This window comes from Calliphora vicina, chromosome 5 (assembly GCF_958450345.1).
Source record: "Calliphora vicina chromosome 5, idCalVici1.1, whole genome shotgun sequence".
In the NCBI taxonomy this organism is placed as follows: domain Eukaryota; kingdom Metazoa; phylum Arthropoda; class Insecta; order Diptera; family Calliphoridae; genus Calliphora; species Calliphora vicina.
In genome coordinates this window covers 55,903,360-55,924,789 of record NC_088784.1, presented here as the reverse complement: position 1 = coordinate 55,924,789, position 21,430 = coordinate 55,903,360, and the positions used below count along the sequence as shown (strand labels likewise).

Here is a 21,430-nt window from a genome sequence, read left to right as displayed (position 1 = left end):
TTATATTAAAGGCCTTATTCATAATAGTACCCTCCATTTTTTTCGTCACTTTTGTGTACACAATTTAAACATATGTATTTTAAAATATCCTTGCTTCAAGGATATAGTTTAAATGTATTATCTTTTTTCCTTCTGAATGATATACTCAGCATATGACACATCCCTACGATTTAAGTACATAAGACCTGTTTACGCCAAAAACAACAGTTGCGATTTTCCTAATTTCCCTGCAATTCCTATTTTCCCACAATATATATAAATGCAGAATGTTATATGTTGCAGTATACTTCCACTTGTCATTAAGTACTAAATTAATCGTATAGTCATAAATACTTCTTTTTGAGGGAGATAAAAATCTAACTCTGAACTGTGCACTTCGTTATTCGCTAATCCTATTGTTCCTTATTGGTAAGAATCCATATTTCAAATAATTGAATAAATAATTAGAAAAATCCTAATTATTTTGTTTTATTTCTTTCTTTCCGTTTTTCATATTTATTTGTCCAATTATTCTGAGTACAAAATCTAAACGATTTTGTTTCGGCTCAGAGAGTTTGAACATCTCTTCCAATTATCCAGCCTTTTCCCCCTTCACCCAGCTTCTCAGCTCAACATTTGGTCCAGTACGAACCGGATTAACATTGGAAGATTCATCTTATTCTCTGAGATTTCACTCAGTTGTTGTGGATTTCCTACCAACAAATAGTTTTTCATCAGTTCTCTTCGACAATAAATACACAGGTTAGTTTGTTTTCCTTACATTTTGCATTGTTTATATTTATTCCAAAGTGCATAAATAAGAGTGTTTGTGAAGTGAAAAATATTTATCCAAATTTAAATAAATCAAAAAGCCGACGGCAATTGAATTTCATCCACAGGAATAAAATGTACATGTAAACATCGAAATTGGTTTACACTACATAAATACGCTGTGAGAGATTAACGAGAGTTTTTACTTTATTTGTAGTACGGAACAAATATACCGACAATTGTTTCTTTTCTAGTGACCCTTCGTAGGGTATTTCTTTCGTTTTTGTCGTGTATATTTGCTCCATTTCATTTCTTTTTGGCTCCAATATATTTATTTCATAAATATTCCATTTCAACTCTGCGCATTCTCTTACAGATCAATTCTCTTTTAAATTGTTCGTGGTTCAATTGCATTTCAATTCCTGTATGCTTGTATGCTTTTTGGTTAATTTATTTCTTCCCATCGAAAAATATTCTTCACACTTCAATTTTCCTTAATACTTTCTCTTAACAATTTGTTTTATTTCTTTCCAAACAATATTAATTCTCATTATTACTATTGTATAGTTATTAATCCTATAATTTACATACGTTTGTCCGTTTGTATATCACACTAACAAGCATTGCACTTGTTTATGCGTGGTTACAAGCATTCCCATAAATACACTTGTTTGTGCGTATGTACATCAACAGATCTCAGTTTCTTTCTATTTTCCTTTTCTCTTTATTCTTACAATACGCAACTGATCTTCATTAACCCTTGTATGACCGGTGGGTGCATACAATTTTTTAAATTATTTTTAAAATTTTTTAATGATTTTATTTATGTTTAAAATGAATTATTTGAATTAATTGATATAATTCTCTAAAATATTTACGGTTGTTGTTAAATTAATTAATTGAATACATTTGTATAAATAATTATTAGCTCCGTAAATAATTTATTCCCCTAATTTTTGTATACAACAAATAAATTTAAATTTATTTGTCGTTCCTTGTTCCATGATCCTATAAATAAGCAATATTCCTGCATATACATAGATAATATCAATTTAAATTTATTTAATTAATTTTTCTGAACTCCAAAGGGTTAATCGACTTACAATTGTAAACAAATTCTAGTTGCATTGTTGTTGTTTTCCAAAAAAGTTGTGATCACTTGATTTTAACAATACAGTTCTGTAAAACAATTAATTCTTCAAACAAATATTTTCCGAAATATTTATTTTTTCCACTTGCATTAAACAATTAATTGATTTTTCTTACAATTCTTGGAATATTTCTGTAATTTTTTCCCAAAGTTCGAGAAAATCCTATTTCGATAGATTCCATTATTTTGTCCTAATTCCAAACTTGACTTTGTTATCTGCTGGTTGTATTTTTCCGAATTTTAATTCTTATTTCCACATTGATAGCCAATATGTCTCTCAATCTTTTCCATTGTCTTGCCGATAGCATTGTTGAATTTGATGCTGATTATAATGATAATCGATATCATATAAATTCTATTCATGCGATTGAGGTCCACAAATCCGAACTGATGTCAACATGGAGTCTCATAAAATCAATATATGACACAGTTTTATTCGACAATGATAATGAAGAGAAGACATTTAGGGAAAAATACAAAAATACATATATTACTTATTGTAATATTATTACAAAGTTGTCCGAATTGTCTGATACCTTTCGTGTCCAGTCTCCAGTCGAATGTGATACAGTTTCTACAGCTTTTCCACCAGCTTCCATCAGACAGAACTCCGTTTCCGAAATTCGGGCAACTGCTTTCCAACCTTCAGAATCAAATTCTAAAAAGTTCAATAATTCGTCCAAATGTCAATGGTGTCCTAACGAACATCATCCAATACGCAAATGTCCAATGTTTTTGCAAATGACTTATTCAGAGCGCATCAATGAGATAAAACGTCAAAGTTTGTGCCTCAATTGTTTCTCGAAAACGCATTCTGTCCGAAACTGTTACAGCCAAAATAGTTGCATCCATTGTAACAAAAGGCATAACACCTTACTCCATGAATATTGCGACACATCCATTCAACAATCTGTCCTCAGTTCTATTCCTAATTCAAATCTTGATATTGATTCAGCTCCCTATCAATCTAATTCAAATACTCTACAGTCCACTTATAGTTCCGGAGCTGAGATGGTCCAATCTTGCTTTTCCGAGAATTCCAAAGGTGTCTTTCTGGATACAGTAATGGTCGAAATTCGTCACTGGATCCTAACTGGATATTTGTCCAATGTCGCTAATCCCTCTTTAATTTCAAATTTTTGTCAAGTCTCTTGTGACAAAGAGATTTCTCGTAATTGGGAATTAGCAAATTTTCCGAATAATAAATTCAGTGACTTGGAGACTGTTCAAAGTAATCCAAATATCCGAAATATACTTTCTCATCCCATTAAAGATGTTAATCCCGAGGAATCTCCAAACAGATTGTCCAAATGTCTAGAAAATAAAAACTTTCAATTCCAAATTCCGGATTTCCAAACCATTCACAAAAGTCTAGTTGTGGAATATATTGATTTGGTTTATATGTTCAAAATGTTTCCGCAGTACATTTTGGATATATATTCCCAACTACGCGCTACTGGTACTGAGTCATTTATACCTCCTAATGTTTTAAGTTCTCATGATATCCTTCATGCTATTCCGATTCTACAAACTAACTTAAATCTATTAATTATAAATGACCGTTTCTCTAAGTATGCAGATGTCCAAAAATTGGATCGACAAATCCTAGTCGATCCGAAGCATACTAATATCCAACAAATCCTATTCAATATTAGTCCAAACGTAATTGTCCAAAGTTACGAATCAACAGTGACGCTCGGCGTTAATTCATCGCCTTACCTAGCTATTCGGACTTCACTCCAAGGGGCTACTTATCCAAAAGTAAGTCATATTCTCCGTAGTTATATGTATGGCGATGCTCTCTCTATCCAAGAAGCGAAAGAATCCAAAAACGATTACATTCCTGATGGACTTTCGATTAGAAAATGGTCGAAATATACCAAACAAATTCTTTCGGGCATTCAACCTAAACATCCGCTAGATAAAAACTTCCTAAGATGTGATGACAACAGGACCGCAAAGCCGCGATATATTTTATGGAAGGAGGTTTTATCAAAGATCGTGTTTCAATCAGAAAGCCAGAAGCAGATGATTTGGGACGAGTATTTATCATCGAAATCCTTACAGAAATGGCATAATTTTCAATCCAGGAACTACATTCATAATGATATCCGAATTCCAATCCTCGAAAATATTGTTCCGAACGCTAAAATCCGACTCCATGGATTTTGTGATGCGTTACATATCCGAATTGCTAATGGTATTAAGAAATCCAGTCACTTAATGACATCCAATACGAAGACTACTCCGTTAAAATATTCTACCATTCCTTATGTAAAAATCCAGATTGCATATTTTCCAAAATTTAATATTTCCGAATTAAATTTCTATTTTCTCCGATTCCTTTCTCCTATCCATTTAATATTGCGTTTTAATTTTCTATTAAATGAAACTCAGAATATATACCGAAAATCACGACACAAAGCACTCTGATTTAGTTTTTCCATTCCAACGCACTTTAGTAGTAACAATAAGCAAAATGAAAACAAACTAACTTGAATTTATCCTTGAATTTATCCTTAAATAATAACAATTTAATTTTAAATATTGAATTTTATAATAATGTATTTCTTTTGTAATATGAATTGTAATCCTAATTTCTTGAATTACTAATATTAATTACTAAGTTTTCCTCATAGCAAAAACAAGTATTTACGACTACTTATTCCATTTTCTTCCTACCTGTATACTGCAAGGCGGGCGGAATGTTTACGCCAAAAACAACAGTTGCGATTTTCCTAATTTCCCTGCAATTCCTATTTTCCCACAATATATATAAATGCAGAATGTTATATGTTGCAGTATACTTCCACTTGTCATTAAGTACTAAATTAATCGTATAGTCATAAATACTTCTTTTTGAGGGAGATAAAAATCTAACTCTGAACTGTGCACTTCGTTATTCGCTAATCCTATTGTTCCTTATTGGTAAGAATCCATATTTCAAATAATTGAATAAATAATTAGAAAAATCCTAATTATTTTGTTTTATTTCTTTCTTTCCGTTTTTCATATTTATTTGTCCAATTATTCTGAGTACAAAATCTAAACGATTTTGTTTCGGCTCAGAGAGTTTGAACATCTCTTCCAATTATCCAGCCTTTTCCCCCTTCACCCAGCTTCTCAGCTCAACAAGACCAATGTTTATTATTTCGAGATCCTATCATGGTTTCACTCTGCATTGTTCATGTTCTGTTAACCATCTTTAGAAATGGAAGATATCAAGGACAATTTTTTGGTTCAATATTCTGTATTCAAATGAAAGGGATTTTATAAGCTGTTAAAAATTTATAAGCAATTTAATAATATTTATCATCTCATTGATTTTCTCTTAAAACAAGTGTAATTAAACATAACATTATTCGTTTTTTAAATGATTAATTTTTCCCCTCAATAAAACCATAGTGTGTAAGCATATACACCATTATTATACACTACATCACCATAGTGGAGAGGGTATAATGCGTTTGTGCAGATGTTTGTCAAGCCTAAAAATATTAATCTAACACCCACCCTCGATCGACTTGTAATCACTTTCTGAGTTGATCAAACGATGTCCGTCCGTCCTTCTGGCTGGTTGTCTGTCCATGTAAACCTTGTGCGCAAAGTACAGGTCGCAATTTTGAAAATATTTCGATAAAATTTTGTAAATATATGGCCCAAGGACCAAGCCTATTGAAATTGGCTAAAACGGGTCATTATTTCACCTAGCCCCCATACAAATGTCCTCCCGAAATTGGACTTTATCGGTCATAAATGTTTAATTTATATAGGTATCACCACAAATTTCGCTCCAATTAAGTTTTATATGTACGAAATTCATGTCAACAAATTTTTTTACCTTCGGTCCATAATTAGTCATAACTCCCTTAAAAACAAGAGATTTAACGTAAATAACTTCTATATAGACATAAATCACACGACCTAATAATCCCATATAAGGCCCACTTCCGAAAATCAGTCACGAATATAAATTATTGATATTTTAAAAGAAAAATGTTTTTGCATATTTACTTACTTTCTTACTTATTTCTTTTTTATTACATAATAAGAATCTACATAACTGATTCTATATGTGGTCAAAATTTGGTGAAATTCTACTTCCAAGAATTGAAATATTACTTTTGTTCTAGATGTCTACTAACACAAAAATTTTCAACTCAATTATTTCGAAATGGCAAAAAATTATACACTATTGTTTTATTAAGGGGACGAATTATTTTTGCCAGGAATTTAAGACCAAAATTGTTTGCTAAATTCCATGTAATTGTCAATTATTTTTTCAAATATTTCCACAATAATGTATGCATGAGGACTGTTTTAACACACAAGTGTGTTTTATTATTATAAAATATTCGTACCAAATTTAGTATTTTTAGTTCCATTAGTTTCGGTCATATCATGTTATTAACAGCGGATGTTCGCTGAGGTGGGTCAACGTATTTCCACATATCTTTGTCCATATATGTTTTACCGATTTTTCGAAACATTTTTCAGAAACTAGAAACATTAATAATAAATTTCATACTCTTAGATGTCCTTTTATTTTGGCTCTATCGCACTTAAAATTCAGTTGATGAAACAAATTCAAGTATTTGCCACCAATTTAAATTGGTGGCCACCACTGTACATATATATACATTCATAAAAGTCTGTAAGGATTTATTCCATTGACTTAAATAAATAAAATAAAATAAAATAAAATAAAATAAAATAAAATAAAATAAAATAAAATAAAAGTTGTGCGAATTTACACCATTTGTATATAAATATTGATTTTTGAAACTCAATAAAAGACAAACCAAAGCGAATTTAAAATTTGTGAGCAACTTTAATTTTGTACGACTCATAGATATTAGTTACTTAAAAATTGAAATATGTAATAAGTATACATCAGTTTTTAGCTGTTCTTCCTTCTGAATTTGAATAAAACTGGGTCAGTTCTTATCAATTTGTTACTTTCTTCCATTAACCGACTCAAGAATACTGGTTAACCAACTCAGTTAACCGACTCAACAATACTGGTTTCCGGTTTCGGTTTTGAATTCTCTAATACACATTAAAATATGCGTGTGGATTTATATATTATATTTTCTTTTTTTACATAAATTTGTATAATAATTGTATGTAGATAAATAATATTTATGTATTTATTTACATACATACCTACTTTTTGTTCTCACTTTATTGTTATAATTTATGTTTATAATTATATCGTTTTCTTAACACACATCTAACACGCGACAGAGCAACAAAAGAATTACAAAATCAATTCTAACTAGTTTAGTTTGTTAGGTTTTTTTTATTATTTAAATACTTAGTTGAATAGTTTTGTAAAAATAATTGCTTTATTTTGTTTTAAATTGATTTATCGTGAAATTCCGCATTGAAACCTTTGCAGGCACTTTTGGCGGATACATATTCATTGCGTGATACCAAAGTACATGAAAACGGAAAAGTGAGTAAACGATTTTTGAGATTCTTCAAATAATAATTGAATATCCATTCTTATAATTTATATATATACCTACATAAATACATACATATCTTTAATATTAAATTTATAATTTTATTGGCAAAATTAAAAGTTAAGAAAACCATGCAAAGGATTCTTTCTCTATTCCAAATTGGAATTTTTTTAAGCACACACTTACTCACACAAATAAAAAAAACACTTTTACTTTCTATTTCTTACTCTGTCTATCTCCTCTATCTGTATTTAATTTGTACAATATAATTATAAACCAGTATTTAGTATTGTAAAACAGTGTAATTCTGCAATAAGTCCCTTAGAAATCCGTAGACCAATAATGTTAAATGAGCAAAGAGTAACTAAAACAACAATTTAATTTGTAGAAAATAGTTTAAACACTTCAAAATTCACCACCACCACCCATTAGTATTAAAATTTTGTAGGTTACACCACGAAATAAACATTTAAGATGAATTCAAATTAACCAACTGTTAGTTTGATTTTATTTGTGTCCTTAAAGCCATTTAATTTCTTTTATTTATTCCTTGTCTTTATTTACTTCGTTTACACGTTTTCTCACTGGTAACAATTACAAATACAATTATTACAAATTATTATTTTGTTTATTACTTAAAAAATAAATAAATAAATTATCTTAATACTATTTATATTTACATACATATTGAATGTTTCAAATATCTTCTTTGTATGCATTTGTATCACCAACGATTCATTTCAGGTTAATATCACTGCCGGAGCGGAAGAACCACCCTCCAAAGTTAGTTCTAACATCAAAATGTTCCTTCATTACTTTGTATTTGAGTATTGTCGCTTCAATTTGACTTTTCTTATGATTACTTCTTACTGCACTCTGTCTATTAAAACTTTAGAATTTTAGCTGATGCCATCAAAATGCTTTCTTTCGATTTTTCGTTTCGTAGTTTTGCAGCGATATTTTTATTTTGCTTTCTATTTATACTGAAATGCGACTGTGTATGAACTTAAAAAATATCTATAATTTATTTTATTAGTCATTAAAAATGTTTTAGGGTTATAAAAATTATGTAAAACCCACCAACTGGTTCCTCACATCTCATCAGATTTAATGAAATTTAGTTAATTGAAACTGACCGACTAATATCAATTGTAAGAACGAAATCATTTATCCCTCTGAAATCCATCTGTGGCTGATTGAGCAAAAAGAAGCACTCCAGCGTCGCGAATATATGATCCGCTAGGACTGGAAAGTTATAGAATAGGTACACAACATTAGCCAACTATTCTGATGAGTGTTGAAGCTATGATACCGTACAATCAATATCATGGTGTGTAATCCGAAGATACTTGATGTATTCGCGAAATGTTTATTAGAGTAATAAACATTTCGTTTTCATAGTATCCATGTATTTCTCAGATAATCTTAAAACTCATTAAATAAATTCCACTAATAATGAGTTCTTTGCAAGATTTTTAAATTAACAAATACTATAAGATCGTATTCAGGGACCGTAACAGTTATGACATTTATAATAAAAATCACAACATAATTGTTAGTTTTTTGTTTTGTCAGAAATACTTGTCAGACTTTGGTTTTTAATTTTTTTTCCAGAAATATTAGTTTAATGGTGTTTTCTTTTCTGACACAAAATGTTGCCTATATATTTTGTACCATTTATTAAAGGTTGCGCATACCCTCATAATGTGTTGCATTTTTAACGATCACAATAGAACAAAAATCATTACCATTTATGCACTTTTCTTTTATGTAGCTTCTAAATATTATAAAACTATACTTTTTGCTTACATAAAAAGTGGTGCATTTCTAACCCTTTGATAAAATAGATGGTGAAATATGTTGCATATATTCAGGGTTTTAGGGTAACATTATTTGAAAATAACACGATCAAACTACATTTTTTCCAGAAAAGAACACAAGGAAGGAAGAAAACAAGGCAGAATAAATGCATCATTTATGCAAGAAAAGAAAACACCATAAAATGCTATACAAAAAAGAAGTTTAATAATATTAAAATTGGAAATTGTTAGAAACTGTGAAATGTAATTAAAAATATTCAAAATTGACTTAAATGAATACTTTTTAAAATTTTCTTTCGTAATGGAAAATGAGGTTTCTTATTATTAATTGGTTTCATCTCATTTGAAATAAAAAAAAAATCAGAATCTGACAAATATTTCTGACAAAAAAAAAATAAATAAAAATCATAATTTGACAAATATTTCTGAAAAAAAAATACTTGGCTCTCCGATATTTTCTTGCTTTTTTGGTTGCTTTTTTCAATAATAATTATTCTTTTCGGTCCCTGATCATATGTGATCGACACGAGATTAACAACATTATAAAAATCTCCATCAATATCCTAGAAAGCAACTAATGTGTGCGTTGTATCAACATATTTCTCCTTTGTATAAGCCAGCTGAGAGGCAGATAATAGATCGGGTCAAATCGGTCTTCTTTAGTGAACATCAATTACCCATTCCAAGGTTTTCAAATCGATGGGTTTCGTATGAGAGCCAAGTCATAATAAGGAATACATTGTGCAATATAACATTCACCATCACTATCAATATTACTTTCTTCTGAGATAACATTTTTATTAAGGTATTTTCAGACGACAATACTGTGTATTACTACATATCAAAATTTAACTATTATTGATATCATTTTGTATGTTTTTGTATTTTTTGTTTACACGATTTTTTTTAGTTTAACTGCAGTTTTGTGCAAACTTTATTTTTATTTTCTTCACATTTCTGCTTTGTTTGATTGCTTAGAAGTTTTTACTATTTCCACAAGCATTGAAAATTTTCAATTAAAAGTTGACAAAATATTGTAGAATAGTAAAACTATATCTATAAATACATACCAGATATATATGAAAATAAAAAGTTTTCAAATTAATTTTAAAAATTTATAAAATCCGACCGTAAATCGAAAAAATCATTTGTATTATTTGAAAATATAATACACTTTTTGTTTAGACGATGAATTTGTATTATGATTACATTATCCAAAAAACCTGTTTCCAGTTTAACCGAAAAGTGTGTTTAAGAAAAAACCGGTTTCGGTTTTGTAATTCTAAAAAACCAGTTAACCGGTTTTATATTAAATTTTTTTAAGAAAATAAAAATATTCGTTATGGTTATGGTTTTGCCATCCAAATGTATCGTTATGGTTTTGCCATCCAATTTCAGTTTTGTGGGCGCTAATAAGATTTATGTATGTTAAGAATTGTGTATTAAGTCCTTCCACAATTTACGTTTTTGAATATTTAAGGCATGCAATTATTTGATATATTTTACCAAATATTGTAAAATGCTAAAATTTTCTGAAATATAAAATGAAATTAAAACCGGTTGACCGCCTAAAAAAAACCCGATTTGTCAAAAAATCGAAAAGTCAAAGAAAACCAAAACCGGTCGATTTTACAAAGATGAAAAAACCGGTGGACCGGTTTTCGATTTCGGTTTTGGATACTCTAATTATAATACTCTAATTTTTGACAAGTATAATACTCAGTATTGTAGTTTGAATATACCATTAGTAATGGCGTGTGGAATACACAATTTAAGTGTTTTTGAGAAAAACTTTGATTTGGTTCTATTGAAAATTATATGGGATAACATGAACGTAAATCGTGATATGGGTCAAATGAATTCGGTTTGAGTCGAACGAGTTATTGAGAACTACATAGAAGGCATTATTACTTATTAAATTTAAGATTTATGAACAATTTTAAAAGAAACATGGTAAATTAAAACATTTACCACACAATTTTTCTAATTATTGCTATTCGAAAATGGCCATTTTAAAATTCTTTGGATAATTTCGTAAGAAATTGTTCGATTAATCGAACGATCATTATTTGAATGCATACCCCAGTAGACAGCCAATAAAGTGGGTCTCCATAAGAACCTTTAGGGTTTCATGTGCACCAGTTTCATGTGCACAAAACATATTTAAAACTGTTAATTTGCAATTACATTACAAATTATGGCTCAAACTATTCAATAAATATATTATATTCAAACAATCAAAAATCTACGCCCATATGCTAAAAAAAATTTAAATTTATCAAAGGTTTATAAATCAAATTTTGTAGTGAAATTTTAAAGACTAGCCTCTTTAAAATTGTATAGATAAAAAACAATATACCGAGTTTGACGATTTTGTACAATAAATATGTAGCTGAAAATTGTAGTAGTCTATATTGGAATATGAATGAATCTCAAGCCTAATTCAAACCAGGACAAAGAATTTAAATGCATTTTAACCTTGATATCATATGTTATTTTCAATTGATTCACAAACATAAGTTTAAATACATGAGAAAATGTTTCAAAAAGTATGTTTTCTCAGTTATATATTAACTATTTTTATAACAGACACGTTTGAATATAAGAAATACATATATTTGAAAAATTTAATCGATTAAATGTATTCGAATATTTTAATTTCATCTTTTTTATGTAAAGCATAGAATTTTTTGACATTTAACATTTAATCCAGTTTAACTAAAAAATGTTGAAAATTTGTACATTATAAGACAAAATATTTATTATAAAATATAAGAGACTATTTGTATACAAAATTTGTATACAAAATTTGAGAATAAGATGCGAATAAACCCATTTCTCAAATTATTATCAAACATTTAACATTTGCGAAGGAGTTTGATTTCAAATCATTCTCAAATTTAGTTCAAACCTTTGGTTTGCTTGGTATGTATTGTTTTTAAGCCACTGTACATCAGCACAAACGTCTTCTAATTTAATTCCATATTTCAATTGCAAAACTTTCTCCATTGTTTTTGTTAATCTGAATAAAATTTCAGAATCTCATTTTTCTCATTCCTGTATGTATTACAAGAAACACCTTTGAATGTTTAAATGTATTATAAGCGAAGAGTTTTAGGAGTCTTGATTAAAAATGTCAAAGAATATTGTCTGGATCGAAACTCCTTAATGCACATATCATATTAAACAGCAAATAGTAGTTTTCTAATTTAAAATTTAAAGTGTAACTAAATTCTATTGATAGTTGCAAAGGTACGATTTATACTTTTTCTCTCTGCATATAATTTTTTTTAATTTTAATTATAACTTCAGAATAAAAGTATTACATAGTTAATGAGATTTAAATAAAACTTTTCATTCTTAATTAGAGTTATTGTATTGATAAGTAGTTTTTCATTCACTGTTTTCTACAATTTATAGCAAAGAATACTCTTTTATTCAGAATTCTATCTTTTACGCCTGCAACACACTAATTCACAAATGCCACATTAGAATATGTTACACTAGACTGCTCCACAAATGTACTATGTATTGTAGAAAAAACTACTCTGCATGTAGTAACTCCCATAGTTACTGTAAAAATTCGCTAAATTAATTTAATTTTGGTGCAGTCTAGTTTTAAACACCCTCACACACTTATTTCTCCTACAATGCAGAAATGTCAAGGCCCAAACACTTACAATACTTTAGCTTCAACTACAAATGGCGCGACGAAATGGTAAAACAAATGTAACTCAATCAGTTTGTTAGAAGCACATGTGTGTCACACATTTTCTTACTTTACATACTTCAAAATTAAAAATAACCCAACTTTTGTACTTTGAGCTGAAGTTGACTGTAAAGATTGGACTAATATGGATAAAGAGTGAGTCAGAAAAAACTTATACTTGTATTAAATTAAATAATTTTTCCCAAAAATTCGTAAATTTATTCAAGTATTGTTCAAATTCATTAATTAAAATATTGGTATATTACTCGGTATTTATAAATTTAACCACTTTTTCAGAAAATTCTTTCATTTAAAATTCCGTTACCTTTTTGTACGAGGTGGTCCACTTACGCTTAAAATCGGACATGTCCTAGGATACCTTTCCTGTGTTCTTTATTTTTTTTTATAAGAAGCCATTACCTTTCTACAGCCCAAAGTTCTGGGCAGTTGGGTACGTATCATGCCACGTACCACTGCCAAATCGGTCCAGAAATATGAAGGCACTCTGTACTGTTTTAAGAAAAGTAAAAGCCGTTTTTTTAGACACTCCGTAATACATATTTCTGTGTTTATTATGTTTGTTTTTTTCCGTCCGCCCGTCCGTCCATGTAAACCTTGTGCGCAAAGTACAGGTTGCAGTTTTTAAGATATTGTGACATATCGGTCCATTATTTCACCTAGCTCCCATACAAATGTCCTACCGAAATTGGACTTTATGGGTCATAAATATAAAATTTATATAGTTACCTACACAAAATTTCACTCCAAATAATTTTTATATATAGGGATCGGTCCATAACTAGTCATAGCCCTCTTCAGAAAATCATTCACGAAAATAAATTACTGAAATTTTAAAAGAAAAATATTTTTAAATATTTAATTAGTGTAGGATATTACATGGTCGGACTTTACCGATCATATTTTCTTTTTGTTACTTGTTTTTAAGTAAAATTTGTCATCAATTTTGATAGAAGTGTTCGGTGCTCTTCCAAATGTTTTCGAATTCGTTTGCCTTACCAATATCTGTTAGACCAGGTTTCCTTTCAATTTTCAAGTCTTGCTTCCTGTTTAATGACTTTGGAAACCTTCAGATCTTTTTACTTGAAAGTCCATATTGGATTTTTTGAAAAGTTTTTTCACGTACTTTGTTTTCGGTGATCATTTTAACCGAAATAACAGTTGAAAATAAATGATTTAGAAAAGATAATATCTGACCTATTTTTAAAAGCTAACTTGATTAAAAAAATAATAATTTGATGGACCAAGGATAAGTTTTTGCTAGAATAGAGTGTGTAAGTTTTTTCTGACACACTCGTTATATTGTAAATACACACATATGTCATGTCAGTCGCAGTTGAAGCGAAAGTATTGAATGTGTTTGGGCCTTCACAATATGAGCAGTTGCGTTTTAAGAGAAAATGTCACTGTTTAGATTTTGTATGCCAAAAGTAGATGCAGCAAAAAGCTTTCAACTTTTTTATTTATTTTTTTATCTCAAAGGAATGATTTTTTAACAACAAAAAGAAATAAATAAATCATATTAAAATATAATAAAATAATTGTTTTAAATAAAAAAAAACATCCATCTGTATTCTAATGATTATTCATAATTACGTAAATAAATATGTATTTGTAATATTAATGGGAAGATGGTTGATTAATTAGTCGTATTCCTTAATCAGTAATTGTCTAGATTTATTTTTGTAAATAATAATAAAGTTTTATTTTCTAATACGTCTTGTAAATATACACATACTTATGTACATAAAATTAAAATTTTGTTTGTAGTTTGAAATGTGAAAATGTATTTGAATGTGATTTTAGTGAATCATTTGTACTAATTAAAATTTTTTAATATTTTTATTTTGTTTTCTTCTTTTTGTGTAATTTTGTGTAAATAACACATTTATATATGCTAGGTATCATTAACGGACTCGGATCCATCGCAATTTCGAGAATTTTTTCATACAACTGACTATGAAGTAAAACAGCATCAACCTTTAAGGCTGAAAAAGAAAGTGTATGAATTTTATACGGCTCCAATAACGAAATTCTGGGCTGATTCGGTAAGTTTGGCAATTATTTTATTCTACGTTTTCTTTTTTTTTTTTGCATTTTCAATTGTTATGAGCTAATTGCGAATCGTACCAGCAAACATTTTTATTGTCAAGTAAAGCTTAGTACTCTGTTCATATTTGCGAAAAATTATGGTTGTTTCATACAAAAAAATTTGGCATGCTGTTTGACAGCTAGCTGTTGTCTAGCTGTCGTGCGAAAAGAAGTGCTGCGTATGTTATTTCGTGTGGAAAAATAAGGTTGGCAGATGTATTTCACATGTTTTCCACGATAAAAACAGAGTACTGCTTTTGCGAAATTATTTCGCATATATTTCATTCCAAATATTTTATATGTAGTTTGAAAGCATTTCGCACTAAATTTTGAACAGAGTACCTAGCTTAATGTGTAAAATTGCTTAAATCTGACACCTCTCTACTTACACAAAAGTATTTTAACTTATTATTTATACATGGCGATGTACAGAAGATTATAAATATGTATGTAAATACTTTAATATCACTGAAACTACTTACAAGTAATGACTTAAATAACTCATAGATAGTTAGATCTCACAGAAGCAGTTATCTTATTGCAGGTTCGTTTCGAAACAAATGCCCCATTTAAATTTTATATATGCCAATACTGTTAATTTAGTTACTCATTCACCATTGTAAATTTGTTAATTTTTAATAAATTTTCAATTATATACAATAAACAAAAACTTTTAAATAATTAACAAATTCATTTAATTTTTTTTCGTATGAAATGACGCCATATTAGGTCGGCCATTTTGAATTTGCTAATTCTGATAACGGTTTCGTAATCAGCGACCCCAAAAACCAACTTTTGAAATCGATGTCTTCAGATCGGGATGAAATTTTAACCAAAGTTTTTGATTTTGCAAAAAATTCAAAAATTGTATGTTTTGAGTTACAAAATATTTATTTTGATAGCCACCATTTTAAAAAAAGTCAAAAAAGTTTTGATTTCGAAAAAAAATGTAACAATGTAAAACTAAGAAAAATTGGTACTAAGTTACATGGATGAGAAAAAACACATGGTTGGCCACCGATCTTGTTAAAAAATTGTGTCTGAATTACTATCCAATAGAACTAACCTTGGTGCATCCAGATCGGAAGACATCGATTCCAAAAGTTAGTTCACTTGACATGAAATCCCCCTTATACAATATAACTCTGTCAATAAGAATTCTCTCAGCCATTAAATTATAACATTTTTTTCATTTAGTATAATGCTCCCTTCGATCAAAATATTAATACTTTGACCTACTGTAAAAAAAAACTCAGACCAGCTTGACTATAATTTTATTCTACAAAAATGTTTAACTCAATATGCTCTTTCGGAATTATAGGATCGCTATTTTGTTCCAATCAAAAAGTCTTAATTTGTTGGACAGTGTTATTAAGTGCAAAATCGCAGTTTTATTTAGTTTCATTTCGCTTTTCATTTTTAATTAGATGGCCTACATGTTTTTCCTTTTGATGTTCACATTTACGGTTTTGGTTAAAATGGAGCATAAACCACGATGGCAGGAAATATATTCGATTGCATACATAGCAACATTGGGATTTGAGAAAATTCGTGAAATCATTTCCTCGGAACCAGTGGCAATAACGTAAGTAATATTTCTATTGACTGGTAATTTTGCAACTAGCAACTGTAGTTGTTTGCTGCATGTTTGCACATTAATTAAATTATGATTATTTCTTTTGTTGTGTTTCATTCAACAGACATAAGTTTTCAGTTTGGGCTTGGAACATGTGGAATCCTTGTGATGGTGCGGCTATTATACTATTTTTCATTGGACTGTCATTGCGTTTTCGACCAAATACCATGGACATTGGAAGAGTTATTTATTGTGTTGACAGCATCTACTGGTATTTAAGAATTTTAAATATTTTAGGTGTTAACAAGTATTTGGGTAAGTTTTTTCAGCAATATTTTTATCATAAAACTCAGTTTGTATTGATTGATTGCTTCCTAATGTACAGGTCCACTTGTGACAATGATGGGTAAAATGGTTAAAAACATGATTTATTTTGTCGTCCTCTTGGCTGTGGTCTTGATGAGTTTTGGTGTCAGTCGTCAGGCTATATTATTTCCCAATATGGAGCCCACTTGGCGTCTTATAAGAGAGGTAAGTGTCCATACTGTTTGTCTCATTGACCGTTTCGTCTTTATTTTAACAAATATCTGAAATATTTATGTGTGTGCGTGTGTGTATATAATACATGTGTGTCCTAGTCATCCATGAAATCTATGAAAACGTATCGAATGATTTCTTTTAGATTTTATGATTTTATAAATACATACATCTAGAGAATATGATTTTGTAATTTAATTTCTCATTAATTTTATGTTATTTGTAGCAAAACATATATACAGTAGAGATTCTCAGTATTCGTACCATCTCATAAATATACAATACATTTCTGGAGTGTAAATTGTACAAATAAAATTTCATTTATAGAAAACCGAATGAATAGATGTTATGAATACTAAATATAATGAATAAATGCAACTCATATTTTAACACATCTTTCGATGTCAAGAACTCGCCAACCAAATATAGCCTTTTAAGTAACCTTAACATAACTTGGACTCTCTGTTGATGTTAATCCAATAATACCAACTTGTATTACGTATAAACTATAATTTAAGACAATAAGTTTCCGTGTCAAATCTTTCGACTATCCCGAATATAATTACAGCCACATATTTATAGTCTATCCCAAAATTAATGAATCATTAACTACTTTCAAGAAATCCTGCATTACACAATAGGGCCGAATCAATATATTTTGGAAATATATCTGTCATTTCTAACTGGCGGATCCGATAGGAATAGCAAAGGAATATACGAAATGAACAAATTGTAAACGCTTACAATAACAAAACCAAAGATTGTACTGTTTTGATAAGGCCTAAAAAAATCATTTCAAATTTAAAAATTTCAGCATACCATGGCCCTGTTTTTTCATAATATCTCACACAATATTTGACGGATTTCATTTAAAATTTGTTCTGTCAGTTAAATAATAACACTCTGGTACAAAATAACGCTTTTTGTCCAAACTAGAAAAGCGATCTAATGGGGGTTGTGGCCAAGGTTTTTAATGATTTTGAAACAGCCTCAAAATGTTGAGTTATTTAGTACCTCTAACTCTCACAACATTAGACCGATTTAAAAAATTTTAACAATTATGGATAGGCAAAGAATTAAGCTTTCATGTAGAAATAGCGTAAATTTTTATAAAAAGTTTCGCTTTTCTTTGGTAATTTTTCAAATTCTACAATGGTAATTTTAATTTTTTTCTATGAAAAGTTTTCATTGAAAACCTAATTTTTTTCCAACAAAAATTGACTAGTTACAGATTGATAAGTTGACGAACATCACTGAAAATGTTTTTTTTAGAATAACTTCTGAATTTTAAAGTGTTTCTGAAATTTTTAGACACAATAATGTACTTAGCAAGACCTATAACTAGAGTTTTTCTTTTCCCGCATTTTTACATTTTCCGGTAAATCGGGATTAATTTTGAAATTTCCCAGGATCGCTGGAATTCCTGCCTAGAACAAATTTAAATTTAAGAAAAATTAAATTTTAAAGAGGTAGACTTCGTTAAAAAGCTATACAATGTCGTTGGTTTAAAAATGTGATTGGATACAAATAAAAAAAATCCAATAAAAATTTAACATCAAGAGATAAACAGACTCGATTTCGAATTATGTTTATATACAAAGCTGTCACTGTTTGTTATTTGTATCGGAAAGGCATCAATTTCTATTCTATTTTGAATTGACAATGTTAAATAAAAAATGAAGTAAAGATATTAATTAAAATTTGAAGAAAACCCAATAATATTAAACAAAATTCTTTTCCATAGAAGGTGGTTTATGCCAACAATTTTAGTTTTTCCCTTTGTGAACGAGCAAAATACTAAAATAATTCCTCTTTCGATCGGAATATAATTATGTGACAGAATAATGAACATGTTATGTTATTGGTCTATTTGGGTTAAATCTAGTTTGTTATCTGAATCTTCTGCATTTGTTTTGGAGCTCAAAGCGTCTTTTAGAGAAAGTCATGTTCAAAAAACATTACATAAAACGAAGAAAAATAATTCCCGGGAATTCTTGCACAATTTCACTGGATTTCGGGATTTAAAATTGTGAAAAACTCTACCTTTAACCCAGCACCGTGTAATCGATTTTAAATTTGAAAACTGAAAATTTTTTGGTTTTTTTCGAAAAACCGTTGTTACTCTTTGCATCCGAATATTAATGCTTCTATATTTGTTAAAGTGATCTCTTTGCTGAGGCCCTTTCGTATTAAAAATACTTTATCAAAATTTTGAGTTTAGCTTAATTTTTATGTCAATTAAAAAAAATAATTCATATTATTCTGTGGACTTTTTGCTTTCGCTAAATCGTATATTTGTTTCCACCTTTCCATTTGGAATCAAATTCATTGCGATTGTCAAACAAACCTTTTATTTAATGTTATATTTGGGGGATTTCATGTCAAGTGAATCAATTTTTAAAATCGATGTCTTCCGATCGGTATGAAATTTGCACCAAAGTTAGACCTATTGGATAGTAATTCAGGCACAATTTATCAACAAGATCGGTCAAGAACTTTTTGAGTTAGAGGGGATCAAAATTTGACATTTTGGCCAAACATGTGTTTATTCTCATCCATGTAACTTATCACCTATTGTTCTTAGCAAAATGTGTCGCTAATAGTTTAGATAACTATTTCTTCAATCTTTCGAAAAGAAATATTAAAAAAAAATTAAAAATTTTTAATATTTTTTTTCCGAAATCAAAAACTTTTTTGACTTTTTTTTCAAAATGGGCCCTTTTTTCTTTAAAAAATCTTAGATATTTTCCTATAAGACCTATTTGGTCGCTTAGTAGGATGCGAGTTCGATATCTATCAAAATAAATGTTTTGTAATTCAAAACAAGCTATTTTTGACTTTTTTTTGCAAAATAAAAACTTTTTGACTTTTTTCTAAATTTTCCCTTTTTTATTTTTTTTTTTTTGCTCCAACTAAAAGATTGTGTTTAATTTTTAATAGGTGACTTTTACAGATCCATCCAAATTTCCAAGTAACGAATCAAATGATAATTTATAGCTTTTCCGAAACACATCTCATAACATATGGACCCATATTTGTTATCCATATATTATAGTTACACAAAAGTCACGGGTTCGAATCGTGTCCCAGCCAAAAAATGTTTCTTCTACGTACATAAATCACTTACAAAATACTTTTTGCAGCTAAAATTATAATTTATTACTTATGGGACATCACGAACAAAACTACGTACTTTTTCTAGTAGAAAAATAAGTAATCATTTCGTCAAGTTCCCTTTTTTCCACTTATTTTGTAAGTAAAGTGTTTGCTGCACATAAGCATTCAAGTGGAATTAATTAGATTCCGGTTTGAAAAAAGGGTCCATAATTTCCCGATAATCGTATATTCCCGGGAATTTTTTAATGCTAAACATTTTCTTCCTGTAAATACGAATACCGGGACAATTTTCCAGAGTAAGAACCATATTTTGTATCCTAAATTTATACACAAAAATTAACTTTCAATGGCTCAGATAACTAATTCTCAAATTAGTTTGAATCAGTTAACACAATACAAAATAGTAATTTTCCTAAGAGGTTTAGCAAGGATTCTTGGGTCCAGTAATCTCCTTTTTTGGCATACCTTCGTCTTATATGCCATTTAAATTTTTCCGGATGCGAACCTTTCTCCAACTTTGGACTGCTACTTAGCCTATTTTTCGAATGAGTTCACTTCAGTGAACAAACTAAATATTCCAAAGATTCCTTCATTACATTCTTCTCTTATCTTTCGAGATTTGAAAACTACCATAGATATTACCTATGAAGCGCGGAAAGCTCTTCCTATTTTAGTTTAGATCGACGGCACCTGTCATTCCCTTTTCGGTAGAGACTGGTATGGAAGAACCTTCCGCCGTTGGAGCATCCCGTTGGCTGTTTGAGACATTATCAATGACAGGAGCAAAGTTGCCCACTTCCTATATTGTTTTTGTACAGGCGCTTGATATCGACGACTGGGGTCCTGGTTATTGGACTCTGCACCATTAATTTTGTTAGTGTAAAACAATACTGAACTTGCAAAAATCTCAAATCACATCTCATTAATTTGTCCTCACTGTATAGAGGCTCAAACTGTCAAATTCACAAAAACAAAATGCAGACTTTGACAGCTCCAGCCAACATAAACAAAAATATTGACCTTAGAGATTGGCAGTAGTAATACTAATGTACAAGTGAATTATTTTAAAGTTTGTATAGGTACATGATAATAATATGTACTACAGACTATTAACTTTTAACTAGTTATATGAAATCATTATTAATGCAAATTAAGTAGGAATAACACAATTATTTAATGGAGTACATACACATT

General features: G+C 29.3%; 1 protein-coding gene across 7 annotated transcripts in view; it reads left to right on the top strand.

The window, feature by feature from the left end:
* The window catches only part of Trpm (transient receptor potential cation channel, subfamily M), a 320,313-nt gene that overhangs the window by 279,562 nt on the left and 19,321 nt on the right, over positions 1-21,430 (top strand). For 5 of the 7 annotated variants that reach the window (XM_065510708.1, XM_065510707.1, XM_065510710.1 and 2 more), the window contains 5 exons: positions 7,302-7,358; positions 14,817-14,963; positions 16,434-16,591; positions 16,707-16,897; positions 16,968-17,113. In XM_065510708.1, the coding sequence (XP_065366780.1) occupies positions 7,302-7,358; positions 14,817-14,963; positions 16,434-16,591; positions 16,707-16,897; positions 16,968-17,113 (699 nt within the window). The remainder of the gene's footprint in view (positions 1-7,301; positions 7,359-14,816; positions 14,964-16,433; positions 16,592-16,706; positions 16,898-16,967; positions 17,114-21,430) is intronic. The other 2 variants (XM_065510706.1, XM_065510704.1) reach the window with 1 other exon arrangement.